Source organism: Phyllobates terribilis, unplaced genomic scaffold (genome assembly GCF_046119375.1).
Source record: "Phyllobates terribilis strain yellow unplaced genomic scaffold, ASM4611937v1 Scaffold_9__5_contigs__length_417890890, whole genome shotgun sequence".
NCBI classification, from domain to species: domain Eukaryota; kingdom Metazoa; phylum Chordata; class Amphibia; order Anura; family Dendrobatidae; genus Phyllobates; species Phyllobates terribilis.
The window spans coordinates 209133751-209151351 of NW_027362769.1; the positions used below are offsets into that span (position 1 = coordinate 209133751).

Here is a 17601-nt window from a genome sequence, read left to right on the forward strand (position 1 = left end):
TTACATATAATGTCTAGTGTACTTTTTCGAGGATTATTAGGGTCAATAGAGGGGGTACTGGTTTGGTAGAAGCTCTTAAGTGGCTAAATGACGTGTGATTAGTTGCAGAGATACATGACCCCTGCAGTCAACCAGTTATTAGATCATTTGATCATGTGACTCGATACATATGAGTGACTGCAGAGACTTTATTTGCCATTTAGGCACCCAACCAGTTACTGGATCATCATGTGGCTAGATATCAAATAATCATCTGCAGATATTTGCAAGGATAGCCAAGGAATGGGATATTTATACAACCTGAATTCACAAAAAGTTGGGACCCTATGTAAAATGTAAAAAAAAATTAGAATGCAATAATCTGCAAATATCTTATCACAATGTTTTATTCACAACAAAACGCAGATCAGGAGTTGAATTTGAAGTTCATTTGAAAAAAATAATGCCCTTATATAATGCTCAGCATTGATAGTGCCGCTCATGTGTAAACTGCCCATGTCACAGGCACTAATGCAGCCCCATAACATCAGAGAAGCAGGCTTTTGAATTGTGCGCGGATAACAAGCTGGATGGTCCCCCTCCAATTGAGTCTATAGTACACGGCATCTGTGGATTCCATAAAGAATTTCCAATTTAGATTAATTTGACCACAGAACAGTTTTCTATTTTGCCTCAGACCATTTTAAATGAGCTTTGGCCCAGGGAAGACAGCAGCGTTTCTTTATTGTGTTGATATTAGGCTTCTCCTTTGCATGATAGTGCTTTAAGTAGCATTTTTTATTACATAGCGAACTGTGTTCATAGACAATGATTTCTGGAAGTATTCTTGAGCCCATACAGTAATTTGCATAACCAAATCATGCCTATCTTTAATGCAGTGCCATCTGAGAGCCCGTTGAACACGAGCATCCAATACTGACAATCGGACTTGAACCTTGCGAACATGGATTTCTCCAGAATTTATGAATCTTTCAATGCTATTATGTGCTGTAAATGGTAAGCTATTCAAAGTCTTACCAATTTTACATTGAAGAACATTTTTCTGAAATGGTTCCGCAGTTTTTAGGTAAAGTTGTTCACAAATTGGGGAACCTCTGACCATCTTTGCTTCTGAGACTCTGCCTCTCTAACATGCTCTTTTTATGCACAGTCATGTGACTTAGTTGAAAATTGACCCTCTAGATGTTTTTCATTAGTATCATTTATTTTTCCAATTTTTCCAGAAGTTTTTGAGATGTGTTGCTGCCATTATTTCTAAACGGATTATTTTTTTTACATTAAATGAAAAGATGTCTAGCTTTCAACTTTATATTTGTGTTCTAAGTTCTGTTATGAATAAAATATGGCTATAAGAGATTTCCAAAACATTGCATTCTTGTTTTTTCTACATTATATACACCGCATCAAGCTGGTGTTGATGAATAAACGATCCTTACTTTTTAACTTTTTTGGAAGTGCTGCCTCCTCCTATATGTGTGTATTTTTGGGGGACTGGTCTAGTACTTTGTCAACTTTTACATGGCTTAATATATTGTTACCTCTGTTTTTATTAATACCCAATATAACATTATGATTAGTGTTGAGCCACCCCCGTAGTGTTCGGGTTCGGTTTGGTTCGTCGAACACCGGGATATTCGAGGAACTGTTCGTCGAACACCTTAGAACACCGTCGAACACCGTTAAAACCAATGGCAGGCAAACAAAAACACATAGAAACACATAGAAAACACCTGCAAAGGTGTCCAAAAGCTGACAAACTGCTCAGAAGACACTCTCTTTAAAAAAGCCTGCCGGCAAATTCAGCAGCGGCATACACCGGTACCCGACAATTTAGACAAGAAGGAATAGAGCATCACACATAGATTAGATAGATAGAAACATGTCAGTCACACAAATAAGACGCACAGTGACAGTGTTGGTTACTGCACTTGTCATTTAGTGTAAAGGATTTATTTAAAAAAATATTAGTGTTTTCATGCACCGTCTCTTTAAAAAAGCCTGCCGGCAAATTCAGCAGCGGCATACACCGGTACCCGACAATTTAGAAGAGAAAGAATAGAGCTTCACACATAGATTAGATAGATAGAAACATGTCAGTCACATATATAATAAGTACAGTGACAGTGTTGCTTACTGTACTTGTCATTTAGTGTAAAGGATTTATTTAAAAAAATAATAGTGTTTTCATGCACCGTCTCTTTAAAAAAGCCGGCCGGCAATTCAGCATCTGTACCCGACAATTTAGAATAGAAGGAATAGAGAATCATACATAGATTAGATAGATAGAAACATGTCAGTCACATATATAATAAGTACAGCGACAGTGTTGGTTACTGTACTTGTCATTTAGAGTTAAAATAAAGGATTTATTAAAATAAAAATTGGCGTGGGGTTCCCCGTAATTTTAGTCTCTAGCGGAGGTTAAGCAGACGGCTGGGGCAGATGTTTGAAGCCTGGGAAGGGGGTAATACCCATGGAGCTTCCCAGGCTACTAATATCAGCCCCCAGCTGAATACTTAGCCTTTACTAGCTATTAAAATGGGGGACCACCCCAAAAAAATGACGTGGGGTCCCCCCTATTTTAATAGCTAGCAAAGGCTAGGCAGACAGCTGGGAGCTGATATTAATAGCTCAGGAAGGGTGCCATGAATATTGGCCCCCTCCCAGGCTAGAAACACCAGCCGTCAGCCGCCCCAGAAATGGCACATCCATAGGATGCGCCAATTCTGGCACTTAGCCTCGCTCTTCCCACTGCCCTGTAGCGGTGGCAGTGGGGTAATAGGGTTGGGGTTGATGTCAGCTTATAATGCCAGCTGACATCAAGCCCAGGTTAGTAATGGAGAGGCGTCTATAAGACACCCCCATTACTAACCCCATAGTCAAAGTTAAAAACACACCAACACCCAGAATAAAGTCCTTTAATTGAAATAAACACACAATTCTTTATTGTTCTAAATTAAACCATACTTACCATCACGCCCATTCCAGTTGAAGCCAACGATCTACTGTAATAAAAATAAAATAATAAACCAACATCATCCTTACCTTTCCATGGTTCCCAGGACAGCTCCAGCTCTGCTACATCGAGATGACAGGCTGGACCGCAGCAGAAAGCTGCCATCCAGCCTGTCATCCCGCAGACACTGAGAAGCGCAGGCATGCTTGCGCTACTCAGTGTCTGGCTGTGACGGCATCCAGATGAGCCGAGGTCATGTCCAATGAACTCGGCGCACCTCATGCACGTCACTGACAGCGTGGGAAAATTCTCCTGCACTCAGCGCTTCAGCGTGGGAGAATTCTCACGCTGAAGCGCTGAGTGCAGGAGAATTTTCCCACGCTGTCAGCGACGTGCATGAGGTGAGCTGAGATCATTGGACATGAACTCACCTCATGCACGTCACTGACAGCGTGGGAAAATTCTCACGCTGAAGCGCTGTCAGTGACGTGCATGAGGTGAGTTCATGTCCAATGATCTCAGCTCACCTCATGCACGTCACTGACAGCGTGGGAAAATTCTCACGCTGAAGCGCTGAGTGCAGGAGAATTTTCCCACGCTGTCAGTGAGGTGCATGAGGTGAGCTGAGTTCATTGGACATGACCTCGGCTCATCTGGATGCCGTCACAGAGAGACACTGAGGAGCGCAAGCAAGCCTGCTCTTCTCAGTGTCTGCGGGATGACAGGCTGGATGGCAGCATTCTGCTGCGCTCCAGCCTGTCATCTCGATGTAGCAGAGCTGAAGCTGTCATGGGAACCATGGAAAGGTAAGGATGAGGTTGCTTTATTATTTTTCTTTTATTGCAGGAGATCGTTGGCTTCAGGTGGAATGGGCGTGACGGTAAGTATGGTTTAATTTAGAACAATAAAGAATTGTGTGTTTATTTCAATTAAAGGACTTTATTCTGGGTGTTGTGTTTTTTTTAAATACTTTACTAGAAATTCATGGTGGTCATGTCTAATATTGGCGTGACCCCATGAATTTCGGGCTTAGGGCCAGCTGATAATGCCAAGCTGGCCCTAACCCCTTTATTACCCAGTGAGCTACCGCATCAGGGCCCTGGATGAGTTGGGTACAGCGCCAGAAGATGGCGCTTCTATGAACGCGCCATTTTCCGGGGTGGCTGCGGACTGCAATTTGCAGCGGGGGGGGGGCCCAGAAAGCTTGGGCCTCCCTGCGCTGCAGATTCCAGCCCCCAGCTGCCTAGTTGTACCTGGCTTGACACAAAAATAGGGCGAAGCCCTAGGCATTCAGCTGGGGGCTGATATTAGTAGCCTGGGAAGCTCCGTGGGTATTACCCCTTCCCAGGCTTCAAACATCTGCCCCAGCTGTCTGCTTAACCTCCGCTAGAGCCTAAAACACTGTCACTGTACTTCATATATATGTGACTGACATGTTTCTATCTATCTAATCTATGTGTGATGCTCTATTCCTTCCATTCTAAATTGTCGGGTACAGATGCTGAAATGCCGGCCGGCTTTTTTAAAGAGACGGTGCATGAAAACACTATTATTTTTTTTAATAAATCCTTTACACTAAATGGCAAGTACAGTAATCAACACTGTCACTGTACTTCATATATATGTGACTGACATGTTTCTATCTATCTAATCTATGTGTGATTCTCTATTCCTTCTATTCTAAATTGTCGGGTACCGCTGCTGAATTGCCGGCCGGCTTTTTTAAAGACACGGTGCATGAAAACACTAATATTTTTTTTAATAAATCCTTTACACTAAATGACAAGTACAGTAAGCAACACTGTCACTGTACTTCATATATATGTGACTGACATGTTTCTATCTATCTAATCTATGTGTGATGCTCTATTCTTTCGGTTCTAAATTGTCGGGTACCGGTGTATGCCGCTGCTGAAATGCCGGCTTTTCATGTTTCACTGTGAGCACTGTTCCCATCGATTTGGGCAATCACTGTAATGTCACAACCACCATGGCTGTGGCATTACAGTGAGTGGCAGACAATCCCTGCATGATTGGTGCTCTAAATAGCGCCAGACATGCAGGACACGCTTTTGGTGCACGAACAGTTATCGAACATAACCTCGAACAGCCGAATTTTTTGCAAATCGTTCGGGTTCGTCGAACAACTCGAACACCGCCCAAAACAGCTCGAATTTGAGATTGGCGAACAGTTCTAGTCGAACACCGCTCATCTCTAATTATGATATTAAGTAATATGAAAGTAATACTATATTGTTAATCATTTTCAGAACTTACTAACTGAGAAACTATTGGTCTGTACCTGTCTTTAATGATGTAATACTTCAAGGGATCATCTGGGTTTGCTGAAGGTGTTGCATAACAGTTCTTCATTACAAGAGCATACTGAGAAGAGTCTCCTCCCTGAACGAAGACACCAACATACATCATTGACTTAATGGGAAGCACGATTTCTGACCCTCCGTATGGAGTAATATAACTGCTGTCCTGATACAGAGCCATGTATGCTGTGAATTGTCCAGTCCCTCCAACAGTGATATTCGTTGAGCTGTAGATATGAAAAGGTTAATATGTAAGTAGTGTTCTACCATATCTAGAAGCTAAAAATCAATATTCGAAAAATTGGGTGAAGTATCTGTCACCCAAACAAGCATTTAGCCAATAGATGTTGAATGTGTATGACCGGTTTAACATGGCTTATAGGGGAACTCCAGTTTGGTGACACTTTTTACACGCTACAAAAAGACCACACCTTGGGTACGTAGGAAAGATGTAAATAAATGATTTACCTAAATATTGGATTCACTGCTAAATTCAGACTGATCATCATGTCCAGTGGATACGCACAATATATTGTCACAGTCAGTTCTTCATCTCTTACAATTATACCAGAAGTTTCCATCGTAAGATACAATGTGTTCTCATAAATTGCATGAGTTCCATTTTTCTAAATAAGTATAAGATAAAAAGACTTTGTACATTGCATGAAGTGTACCAGAGACTTATACAGCAGTAAAGTGCTACATAAACATACATGTCAACTAGATATACACAGATCTGACAAAATTCAAATTCGCCAAATCTTGCAGATTTTCTTGAATTAGTTTGCAGCTAAGTTCTTCTTCGCAAATCGAATGTCCTTAATTATGTTCTTTTGTCTCTCCAGATAATAAAGGTGAGATGTTATTAACAAGCAGAAACATAATACCCACATCACCAGACCCAGGTGATGGGTTCGACCTGAGAAAAAAAACCCCACTAATGCACACTTAGCTTTGGGGGGAGGGTGAGAGCAGTTCTGTCCATTCAGGGGGCTGATCCCAGTGAATGAGAAAAGAAGCCACATGTTTAGAGAGGAGTTGGTGGAATGACGCCGAAGGGATAGGATCTAGCATGAAGCCCTGGACCATGAATAGATCGATGGCATATGGAGTAGAGATCGGCTGCCGAATGGGCTGGATAAATATGCAACACTTGTGGAATATGTTGTTTGGATTTAAACTTGCTTAAAGGACTGCTGCTACTGGATACCTTTGATCCCATCATTTTATCTGTCGTCTGGAGGATCATGGACTTTGGCTAAAGACTACTCACTCGAGATACAAAATCTGTGGACCAACAAAAAGTTGGGAAACAGTGAGTATCACCTGATACAAAGTCAGTGGAACTACTGATCCCAGGTTGGGAACTTGGGGACTGAGAGAACTGTATTGTGGCCATTTACCTGGAGATGTTGTAAAACCTTGACATAAGGAATAAAATATTGTTGCATCGTTAATCTGCCATGGTGATTATTAAAATCCACAATCTCAGATCTTCACAGTCTCCAAAGTGACCTCTTTGTATTGACCCTGCATGACCACTTTTCTTGCTGTCAGCCTGCTCCACAAGTCAGCAGCTGATTCCATGGTGCCAGTCCAGGGGTCCCATTCCCTATGTAAATTCATATTGCTATACAAAAGTTAAATGGTGAAGGCCAGGGAAACCCCTGGGATCTGGTAAATGGAGTGGCTTGCATTAAGCCTGTCCATGGAAGCTCTATTAACAGCTGTCAGGCTTCCACAAACAATGCAACCATGACAGGAATTTATATTGTGAACCCCAGTGGGCAGAACAATGGTGAAGTTTGTAAAGCGCTGTGGAATTAATGGCTCTGTTTAAGCATGTAAAATAAATAAGTAATTACTACAGTATGAGCCATTTGCTCAATATGTGGAAAGAATACAGTAATCAAGGATTGTCACATACAGTTATCTGAAGTCCGCATGCTCCTGCTTGAAGTTGAGATGATACGGTAAATGTGTTTGTGCTCGAATCATCGCGAATTCCAAAACAGCCGGCATTTCTCAGGTTAATATTACTGGCATTGAGGTTCTGGCTCGTCAGCTGACATTTATGAAAAGAAGCTCTCATGTCATAGACATCACAGGTCAGCTCAGGACGTATGTCTGCAACAGCTGCAATATGAAGTACAAAAAATGTTAATTACGCTCCATTCAGCTGTGAAAAGTCTGTTTCAAAGCCACAGTGACGTTCTTTAATCAAACATAACAGAACGATTAAATTTTATATTTAATCCAAAAGGGAGGCAGTGTTTATGAAAAAACATACAAAAGATTTTATAAAGGGGACAATACAATACAGAATATACAGTTACACAAAATAAAAAGGGATTAACGGAAGTAACTTACTAGACAGATCGCAGAGACGATTCAGTTTAGCTGGAGGGGAGGCGCTCCAATGGACCTTTATCGAACAGGACCCGTGCTTCCAAAATATATATCTCCCGGCATGAGTATAGACCCAGGTTAAGCTGGGCCTTTTATGCCAAAGGGGGGCCATGCCCACACACTCCCCTGTGATGACCTCACATGAGCAGGCCTCTGCCATTCTTGTTTTTTATTAAACCTCTAACTTCTGCGATAACTTCTCGCTGGTTGATCGCAGAAGTTAGCAAGTGATGCCATATTTTTTATTGTGAATTTACCTTTCTTTAGAGACCAGAAATGACCTGGCTGCTATCTGTTCTTTTGGTACTTTTGCATTATGGCTCACCGGCAGGGCGTACAGATGCAGAAACATATGCGTATTGTTCCTTAGCCAACCCTGCCACTAGAAATATGTGTCCCATCGCAATCAAAATGATAGAACTTCTAATATTCCATATTTTGTGTTGGTGCCTGCAAGACTGCAGATTGAACACATATGCAAATGGGAATGTCCTGGCTATTGCAGAGAGTTAGATGGATCTCCTTTGATTCTTAACGAGCCATTTCCTATTTAGCCAGATGTCTACTCATCACAGGTCTCTTCTGCTAGGGGCTACATTTGTATGGTAATTAGCCTGGATAATTGCGTTTGCCACCTCTTGTGTGTACTGCTATTTGCACAATAGGAACTTGTCTAGATTGCTAGCTCTTCTCCTGTGGCAAATAGTATAGGAGAGGGGGGAAGAGGGGTTTGGAGGGAGAGAGAGATCTTCAACATTTTCTATGACATATGACCAATCATAGATAAGTCCTCAATATAAAGTATCAGAAAAACCCTTTAATGATGTATTTTTCTGAAGACTTTATTTTTTCACTGATGTAGCTGAATAAGAGTTTGTTTTTTTACCGGATGAGTGGGAATTTTTAATTCTGCAATTTCGAGGTACAATTTACAGATTATATTCTGAGAGTTATAACTTTTTATATTACCATCGACAGAGCTATATAAGTGTTGATTGTTCCATTTGTCCCATTTTGAGGTATATACATATTTTTAATACATTTATATTACTCTTTGGTAAAAATAAAAACAAACAATTTTGGTATTATTTTTGTTTTTTCATCTGGCTATTTAACTTGCACAATAAAAAAATTGGATTTTTTTTTTCATAGAACAGGTCAGATGCACGAAAGCAGCTTTAATCATTTTGTATAGTTTTTCATTTTTTAATTTGACCTCCTATCTTTAAAACTGCATTTTTTATGATTTTGTTTATACCTCAAAATTTTTTTTTTTGTTTATTATTTTACAACAGGTCTTTAAAATGTGATCTTTAGATAATACACTGCACTACTTACATTGTGAAGTGTATCATGCCTGTCTATCAATATTTCACTGACAGTCAACCTATTCAGCCAGAAACCCATCAACATCCTGAAATCAAGTTGACTCTTATGGTCTGACAAAGCTTCCCTCAGTCATGCTTCTTAAATGACATGTTATCATAGCATCTAAGGCAGGGGTCTCAAACACGCGGCCCGCGGGCCGCATGCGGCCCCTGAGGCTGCTTTATGCGGCCCGCAGGCACAGACCCCTTGATGATCCTGACCAGGTCCAGGAGGAGCCGCCGACAGCAGCGCTGAATTGCCACACAGAGACCGTCTCCCAGCACAGCATTTCCAATGCCAGCCGCTGGCCAATCAGAGGCCAGCAGCTGATATCTGCGTGTCGGCGCAGCGAGTATGACGTCATTGCCATATGCAGATATCAGCTACTGGCCTCTGATTGGCCGGCGGCTGACATTGGAAATGCTGTGCTGGGAGACAGTCTCTGTGCGGCAATGCAGCGCTGCTGTCGGCGGCTCCTCCTGGACCAGGTCGGGATCGTCAAGGGGTCGGACTCTGTGGTGCCTGCGGCCACATCTGCAGGAAGGCCGCCGAGGGAACGGAGGACAGGTGAGAATCATCTTTTTTTTTCTATTTTATGTGTGTGAAGAACAGCACAGGGGGCACATAGCCACAAGAGGGGACCTGGATGGGGCACATAGCCACAGGATGGGGACCTGGATGGGGCACATAGCCACAAGAGGGGACCTGGATGGGGCACATAGCCACAGGATGGGGACCTGGATGGGGCACATAGCCACAAGATGGGGACCTGGATGGGGCACATAGCCACAAGATGGAGACCTGGATGGGGCACATAGCCACAGGATGGGGACCTGGATGGGGCTCATAGCCACAAGAGGGGACCTGGATGGGGCACATAGCCACAGGATGGGGACCTGGATGGGGCACATAGCCACAAGATGGGGACCTGGATGGGGCACATAGCCACAAGATGGGGACCTGGATGGGGCACATAGCCACAAGATGAGGATCTGGATGGGGCACATAGCCACAAGAGGGGACCTGGATGGGGCACATAGCCACAGGATGGGGACCTTGATGGGGCACATAGCCACAGGATGGGGACCTGGATGGAGCACATAGCCACAGGATGGGGACCTGGATGGGGCACATAGCCACAAGAGGGGACCTGGATGGGGCACATAGCCACAGGATGGGGACCTGGATGGGGCACATAGCCACAAGAAGGGGAACTGGATGGGACACATAGCCACAGGATGGGGACCTGGATGGGGCACATAGCCACAAGATGAGGATCTGGATGGGGCACATAGCCACAAGAGGGGACCTGGATGGGGCACATAGCCACAGGATGGGGACCTGGATGGGGCACATAGCCACAAGATGGGGACCTTGATGGGGCACATAGCCACAGGATGGGGACCTGGATGGAGCACATAGCCACAGGATGGGGACCTGGATGGGGCACATAGCCACAAGAGGGGACCTGGATGGGGCACATAGCCACAGGATGGGGACCTGGATGGGGCACATAGCCACAAGATGGGGATCTGGATGGGGCACATAGCCTCAAGATGTGGACCTGGATGGGGCACATAGCCACAAGAGGGGACCTGGATGGGGCACATAGCCACAGGATGGGGACCTGGATGGGGCACATAGCCACAAGATGGGGACCTTGATGGGGCACATAGCCACAGGATGGGGACCTGGATGGAGCACATAGCCACAGGATGGGGACCTGGATGGGGCACATAGCCACAAGAGGGGACCTGGATGGGGCACATAGCCACAGGATGGGGACCTGGATGGGGCACATAGCCACAAGATGGGGATCTGGATGGGGCACATAGCCTCAAGATGTGGACCTGGATGGGGCACATAGCCACAAGATGGGGACCTGGATGGGGCACATAGCCACAAGATGGGGACCTGGATGGGGCACAGAGCCACAAGATGGGGACCAGAGCCACAACATGGGGACCTGGATGGGGCACATAGCCACAACATGGGGACCTGGATGGGGCACATAGCCACAAGATGGGGACCTGGATGGGACACATAGCCACAAGAGGGGACCTGGATGGGGCACATAGCCACAGGATGGGGACCTGGATGGGGCACATAGCCTCAAGATGGGGACCTGGATGGGGCACATAGCCACAAGATGGGGACCTGGATGGGGCACATAGCCACAAGATGGGGACCTGGATGGGGCACATAGCCACAAGAGGGGACCTGGATGGGGCACATAGCCACAGGATGGGGACCTGGATGGGGCACATAGCCTCAAGATGTGGACCTGGATGGGGCACATAGCCACAAGATGGGGACCTGGATGGGGCACATAGCCAAAAGATGGGGACCTGGATGGGGCACAGAGCCACAAGATGGGGACCAGAGCCACAACATGGGGACCTGGATGGGGCACATAGCCACAAGATGGGGACCTGGATGGGACACATAGCCACAGGATGGGGACCTGCATGGGGTGCATAACCACAAGATGGAGACCTGGATGGGGCACATAGCCACAAGATGGGGACCTGGATGGGGCACATAGCCACAGGATGGGGACCTGGATGGGGCACATAGCCACAGGATGGGGACCTGGATGGGGCACATTAGTACAAGATGGGAACTTGGATGGGGAACATTACTACAAGATGTTTTCCATTATTACTATATGATGCTAATTGTAAGACAATATTACTGTATGTGGCCAATTGGGGGAAATAAAATTGTAAAAAAAATAAAAAATAAAATAAAGCATGAAAAAATATTGGGCACTAAAAATGCTGTTTTATATGTAAACTAAAGTAAACACAAAAAAGTGCACGTTTATTATCGCCACATCCATAACGACCCAAGCCATAAAAAAATAAACACGGCAAAAATGTTCAAAAGGTGTATACAAAAAAAATGGTATCACTAAAAATGTCACATTGAACAAAGAATGCGGCCCCCCAAATTCAAATTTTTTCCATGTGCGGCCCATATACCCAGCCGAGTTTGAGACCCCTGATCTAAGGTATTAAATAACTGAGGTCTGCTGCATGTCCTTAGGCCATAAATGTATGGCAAATCATCTCAAAGGGCAAGAAGACTTTAGAAGGATTGTCTTTTTCAAGTTAAATTCATTAATTAAAGGATGGCCCTTTGATTTTAGTGTGAATTGTGTAGTGCTTCATGTTCCTTGCAGTGACACCCTGTGATCCCTAAGAAAAAAAAAACTTTAACTTGCCAAATATACAGCGGGAGAAATAAGTATTAAACACATCACCAATTTTCTAAGTAAATATATTTTTAAAGGTGCTATTGACATGAAATTCTTGACAGATGTCGTTAACAACCCAACCAATCTACACAGGCAAAGAAATCAAACCATAAATGACTATAAATTAAGTTATGTGTAATAATGAGAAATGACACAGGGAAAAAGTATTGAAGAAAGAGAGGTGCAAAAAGCCATGGAAAGTCATGGCACCAACTAAAATCTGTCAGTAATTAGAAAGCAATCCTGCCACTTAGTGAAAAATAATGTCAGCTGGATCAACTAATGACCTATAGAAAGGTATCTCATTACCAAGGTGCCACACAAGAAACATTTCATGATGGGTAAAATCAGTGAGCTGTCTCAAGACCATCACAACCTTATTGCTGCAAAATATAGCATTGGTTAATACTTAGGCGATGTTCCCACGATGCAGAAATGCTGTATATTTTTTCCGCTTCTCCCTGGAAGGAAAAACGCATGCGAATTTTATATGCGTTTTTCCCACCAGGTAGAAGCGTTTGTCAAGCGTTTTTGCATGCATTTCTGCATGCGGGTTATCAAGCGCTTTCCCAAGCGATTTTAGCATCACTTGAAAAAAGTGCTTGACAACTTGGTCACACTATATAAATCCATGCAACTGGCATGGATTTATATAGTGTGACCAAGTAATAGTTAAAAAAAAGAATAAGAATGGTAAAAAATAAAAAATACCGATTATACTTACCTTCCGATGGCCCCCGGTATTTTCTCCGCTCCGTCCGGTCTTTCCAGTGTCTCGCGGTGGTGTGAAAGGACCTGCGATGATGTCATTGAGTCATGTGACAGGTCACGCAACCGCCAACGTCAGCGGTCGCGTGACCTGTCACATGACTAAATGACGTCATGGTAGGTCCTCACACCACCGTAAGCCGAACCAGAGACCGGACGCATCGCTGAGGAGGCCTGGGGACATCAGAAGGCAAGTATAATCTTTATTTTTTATTTTAAATTCTTTTTTTTACAGGTTCTATGGTACCTGGGTCTGGATGAGAGTCTCCTCTTCTCCAGCCCCTGGTACCATTCGCAAATTGAAATGCTTAATATCCATGTGTGCAAATGTGCTGACATGGATATTAAGCATTTCAAAGTAAGTCAATGGGGGCAATTACGCTGCGTGTCCGCAAAATTAATGGACATGCTGCGTATTTTTCCGCAACGATAATCTGCAGCGGAAATTTCCGCAGCATGTGCACAGCACATGCGGATTATCATTGGGGACCATGGGGCACGTATTACCAAGCGTTTAAGCGTTTTCGCTGCGGAAATTCCGCGACAAAAAACGCTTGAAAAACGCATAGTGGGCAGGCAGCCTTATACTTATTTTATCCACTTCATATATAAACATATGATATATATGTACAGTACAGACCAAAAGTTTGGACACACCTTCTCATTTAAAGATTTTTCTGTATTTTCATGACTTTGAAAATTATACATTCACACTGAAGGCATCAAAACTATGAATTAACACATGTGGAATTATATACTTAACAAAAAAGTGTGAGACAACTGAAAATATGACTACCACTTGAAGCTCATCAAGAGAATGCCAAGAATGTGCAAAGCAGTCATCAAAGCCAAAGGTGGCTACTTTGAAGAACCTAGAATATAAGACATATTTTCAGTTGTTTCACACTTTTTTGTTAAGTATATAATTCCACATGTGTTAATTCATGGTTTTAAAGCCTTCAGTGTGAATGTACAATTTTCATAATTATGAAAATACAGAAAAATCTTTAAATGAGAAGGTGTGTCCAAACTTTTGGTCTGTACTGTACATATGTATATTGTACATATGTATATATATATATATATATATATATATATATATATATAAACAGTACAGACCAAAAGTTTGGACACACCTTCTCATTTAAAGATTTTTCTGTATTTTCATGACTGCTGAGGCCGGTGGTAGGATTGTGCAGTGTGATAGTATCACCCTATCACCCCCAACGGGAGGGGTATGGCCTCAGGGCAGCCGACGTGGATGATGGGGGTAGCAGGAACCACTCGGAGACGGTACGGTGTAGTTCAGGGTCTTTACTGGTGACAAAGATAGACCCTCCCGGAGTACTGCTAGCGATTGGGGCCTGGTCAGTCCTTGAGCAGATGGGATCTCCCCTGGCCAGGCGGAGTTGTAGGCCTCCCAAACTAACTGTACTCTTCTGGCTACCTTGCTAGAGGCGGGTATAAGTAGCCCACGTCCCTGAGTGTACCGTGTGGTGCTCACCCGTATGGCCGGTGACTCGGGGCCTTCTAGTAGCTTCCGCTCCACGACGGCGGTGCTGGTCCCACGCGTGTGACCGTGCCTTCGGGTTTCTTGGCCAGAGGACCTGAAATCCCCTGCCGGTCGGTTTCTGCTGCTGGATAGGAGTTAGTCCCCACAGCCTCGGACTCCGGGTCCGGTGATAGCTTCTCAGTCAGGGCGAGCTCTGCAGCTGCCAGCCCCTGACTCCTTGTAGCACTGCGCCCACAGAGCTCCTGATGTTCTTTTCCTATATCTGCTTCTCTTCTCTGTCTCTACTTCTTCTCTACTCCTAACCCTGCCTCAGCCCTAGGTTTATATAGGGGAAGTCCTTCCCCTCCCAGGACTGGGCAGGAGGTGTGGCATGCATAGGATTCCTGACCAAGAGACCTCCCACCTGCTCTCAGACATAACATTGCTGTTACTGTGGAAACCAGACCCCTGGGGTGCCACATTCCCCCCTAGTGAAATTTAGTACTCCGGGACTAAACATATTTTTAAACATAACAAGGTATAAACAATAATAGTACAATAAGAAAAACATATAAAGATGGTCACGGCGTGTCCGCAACCGGGTGCAGTTTTTGAAGAAAAGCAAGGTGTCCATTTCACCAAAACAGGGAGACGTAACCAGGTAGGGGTCTGTCCTGCCCCGAGTCCTTAACAGTCTTTAGTCCATTCCTAGGTTACGCTCCAACCATGTACAAGGTGTAAATCCACCAAGGACTCCTATAAATAACTAGAAACACATAATTATACACAAGCAACAAGAAAAACAGGTAACCACAAATAAAACAATTTATACACTTCAAATCCTCCAACGTGCGGGTAACTGGCCTCTAGTGGCCCTAGTGGACCTACGGAGCTGACTGTCTAGCCCTGAACTACAGGGTGTAGGAGCTGTCAAGGGTAAACTGGGCAGCTGTCTACCGGCTCTTTGGCTCACTAGGGGTACGGCAGGCACACTATAAGCAGAGGGTTGATCCTCCTGTTCTGCTTGTGTGGAGTCTTCTGCCTCCTGGACCGGCTGCTCTTCCAGCTCTACCTGTTGCTCCGTAGGCACTTGGGATGCTGGTTGGAGGAACGTGAGGACGGGTACCACAACTGCACCATTGACTTGAGTCCAGGACCGAGGGAAGTCTCCGAGCACAGTACTAACCATATCTTTCCTTTCCTCTACGGGTCGATGGTCTTCTTGTTCCTCTTCAGGGTTCCGTAGCTGTTCAGGACACTTCTTCAGGTGATCCCGGGATACAATGGCTATGGTCTCCCCTCCGTCTTTACTGATGGTACAGACTTTCGGGTTCTCGTGGCTTGAGGGCAGTACGGTGTACGGGTCCTTCTCCCACTGGTCGTCCAACTTGTGGAGCCGTCTTTTCCTCTTCAAGACCTGCTCTCCGGGTACCAGGGGAACAGCGGGAGCATACTGGTTGTAAGTTTTCTCTTGTCTTTCCCTAGCCTGACAGAGACTTCGCTCCACGCTCTCCTGTACTTTCGGGTACTGCTGCTGCCTCTCTGTGTCCCAGTCTGCTTCCGGTGAAGTGTCCTCGGGTGTCAGGACTCCCATTTCCAGGTCAACAGGTAACTTACCAGGTCTCGCCCTCATTAGGTAAGCCGGGGTACAGTTGGTGGAACCTACCGGGATGTGGTTGTATAGGTCCACTAGATCGGGCAGCTTCTCAGGCCACAGACTGCGTTCTTCCAGGGGCAACGTTTTCAGGAGATCCATTACCACCTGGTTCATTTTCTCACAAAGTCCATTAGTTTGCGGATGATAGGGTGTCGTCCTTATCTTCCGGCAGCCATACAGATTGCAGAATTCCTGGAAGACCTCCGCTTCAAAGGCAGGTCCCTGGTCCGTCAGCACTTGGTCCGGGTACCCGTGTGGACGGCAGAAGTGCTGCTGGAAGGCTCTAGCTGCTGTTTGAGCCGTTAAGTCCTTAACGGGGACGACAACCAAGAACCGGGAGTAATTATCCACAATGGTTAACGCGTAGACGTAGCCACTTCTGCTTGGGGTCAGTTTTACATGATCCAAGGCTACCAGTTCCAACGGCTGCCTGGTGACGATGGACTGCAGGGGAGTCTTCTGGCTGGCACGGTCCTTCCTTCTTAGGTTGCACGGGCCACAGTCTCTGCACCACCTCTCGATAGTTCCCCTCATGCCTACCCAGTGGAACCGCCCACGCAGCAGGAACTCCAGCTTCTTCCATCCGAAGTGTCCAGCTCCGTCGTGGTATGCCTCCATCACCATGGCTGCGTCTCTCCGTGGCACCACTACTTGCCAGATTAGTTCATGCGTCCGGGAGTTAACCATTCTGCGGCACAACTTCCCCTTGTAAAGGAACAGTCGACTCTTCTCAGCCCACAGTTGCTTGGCTTCCTCCGGAGCGTCTGGGTCAAGGCGAGCCTCTGGCCGAGTCAGCATCTCCTTTACCAGCCGGACGGCAGGGTCACTGTCTTGCGTTTCCTCCCAGTTGTAGTGAGGCAAGGGGTTAAACGTAGCGGCTTGCTTACTCCTTACCCAATGAGAATACTGGATAGTCCCATGACGGTGGAACGCGGGGAGTTCGACTTCTTCCAGTCCCTCTGGATCTTCTCCTACGTCCGGTAGGTTTGGCATCCTGGACAGGGCGTCCGCGTTGGTATTGGAGCGTCCTGCCCGGTATTTGATTGTGAACTCGTAGTTGGACAGACGGGCCATCCATCTCTGCTCTAGGGCACCGAGTCTTGCCGTGTCCAGCTGTGTCAACGGGTTGTTATCCGTGTACACGGTGAACCGGGAAGAAGCGAGGTAGTGCTTAAAGCGTTCGGTGACTGCCCACACCACTGCCAGGAACTCTAGCTTAAATGAGCTGTAATTCTCAGGGTTTCTTTCGTTGGGTCGCAGTTTTCGGCTAGCGTAAGCGATTACTCGTTCTTTCCCCTGCTGGATCTGGGACAGTACGGCTCCTAGCCCGATGTTACTTGCGTCGGTGTAGAGGATAAAGGGCTGGCTGTA

General features: G+C 45.4%; 1 protein-coding gene across 1 annotated transcript in view; it reads right to left on the minus strand.

Moving 5' to 3' along the window:
* LOC141160926 (uromodulin-like) overlaps positions 1–17601 on the minus strand; it is a 67043-nt gene that overhangs the window by 15010 nt on the left and 34432 nt on the right. The window contains exons 12-14 of the mRNA XM_073645726.1: positions 7205–7413; positions 5746–5903; positions 5259–5504 (exon numbers count right to left, since the gene is read on the minus strand). Of these exons, the coding sequence (XP_073501827.1) occupies positions 5259–5504; positions 5746–5903; positions 7205–7413 (613 nt within the window). The remainder of the gene's footprint in view (positions 1–5258; positions 5505–5745; positions 5904–7204; positions 7414–17601) is intronic.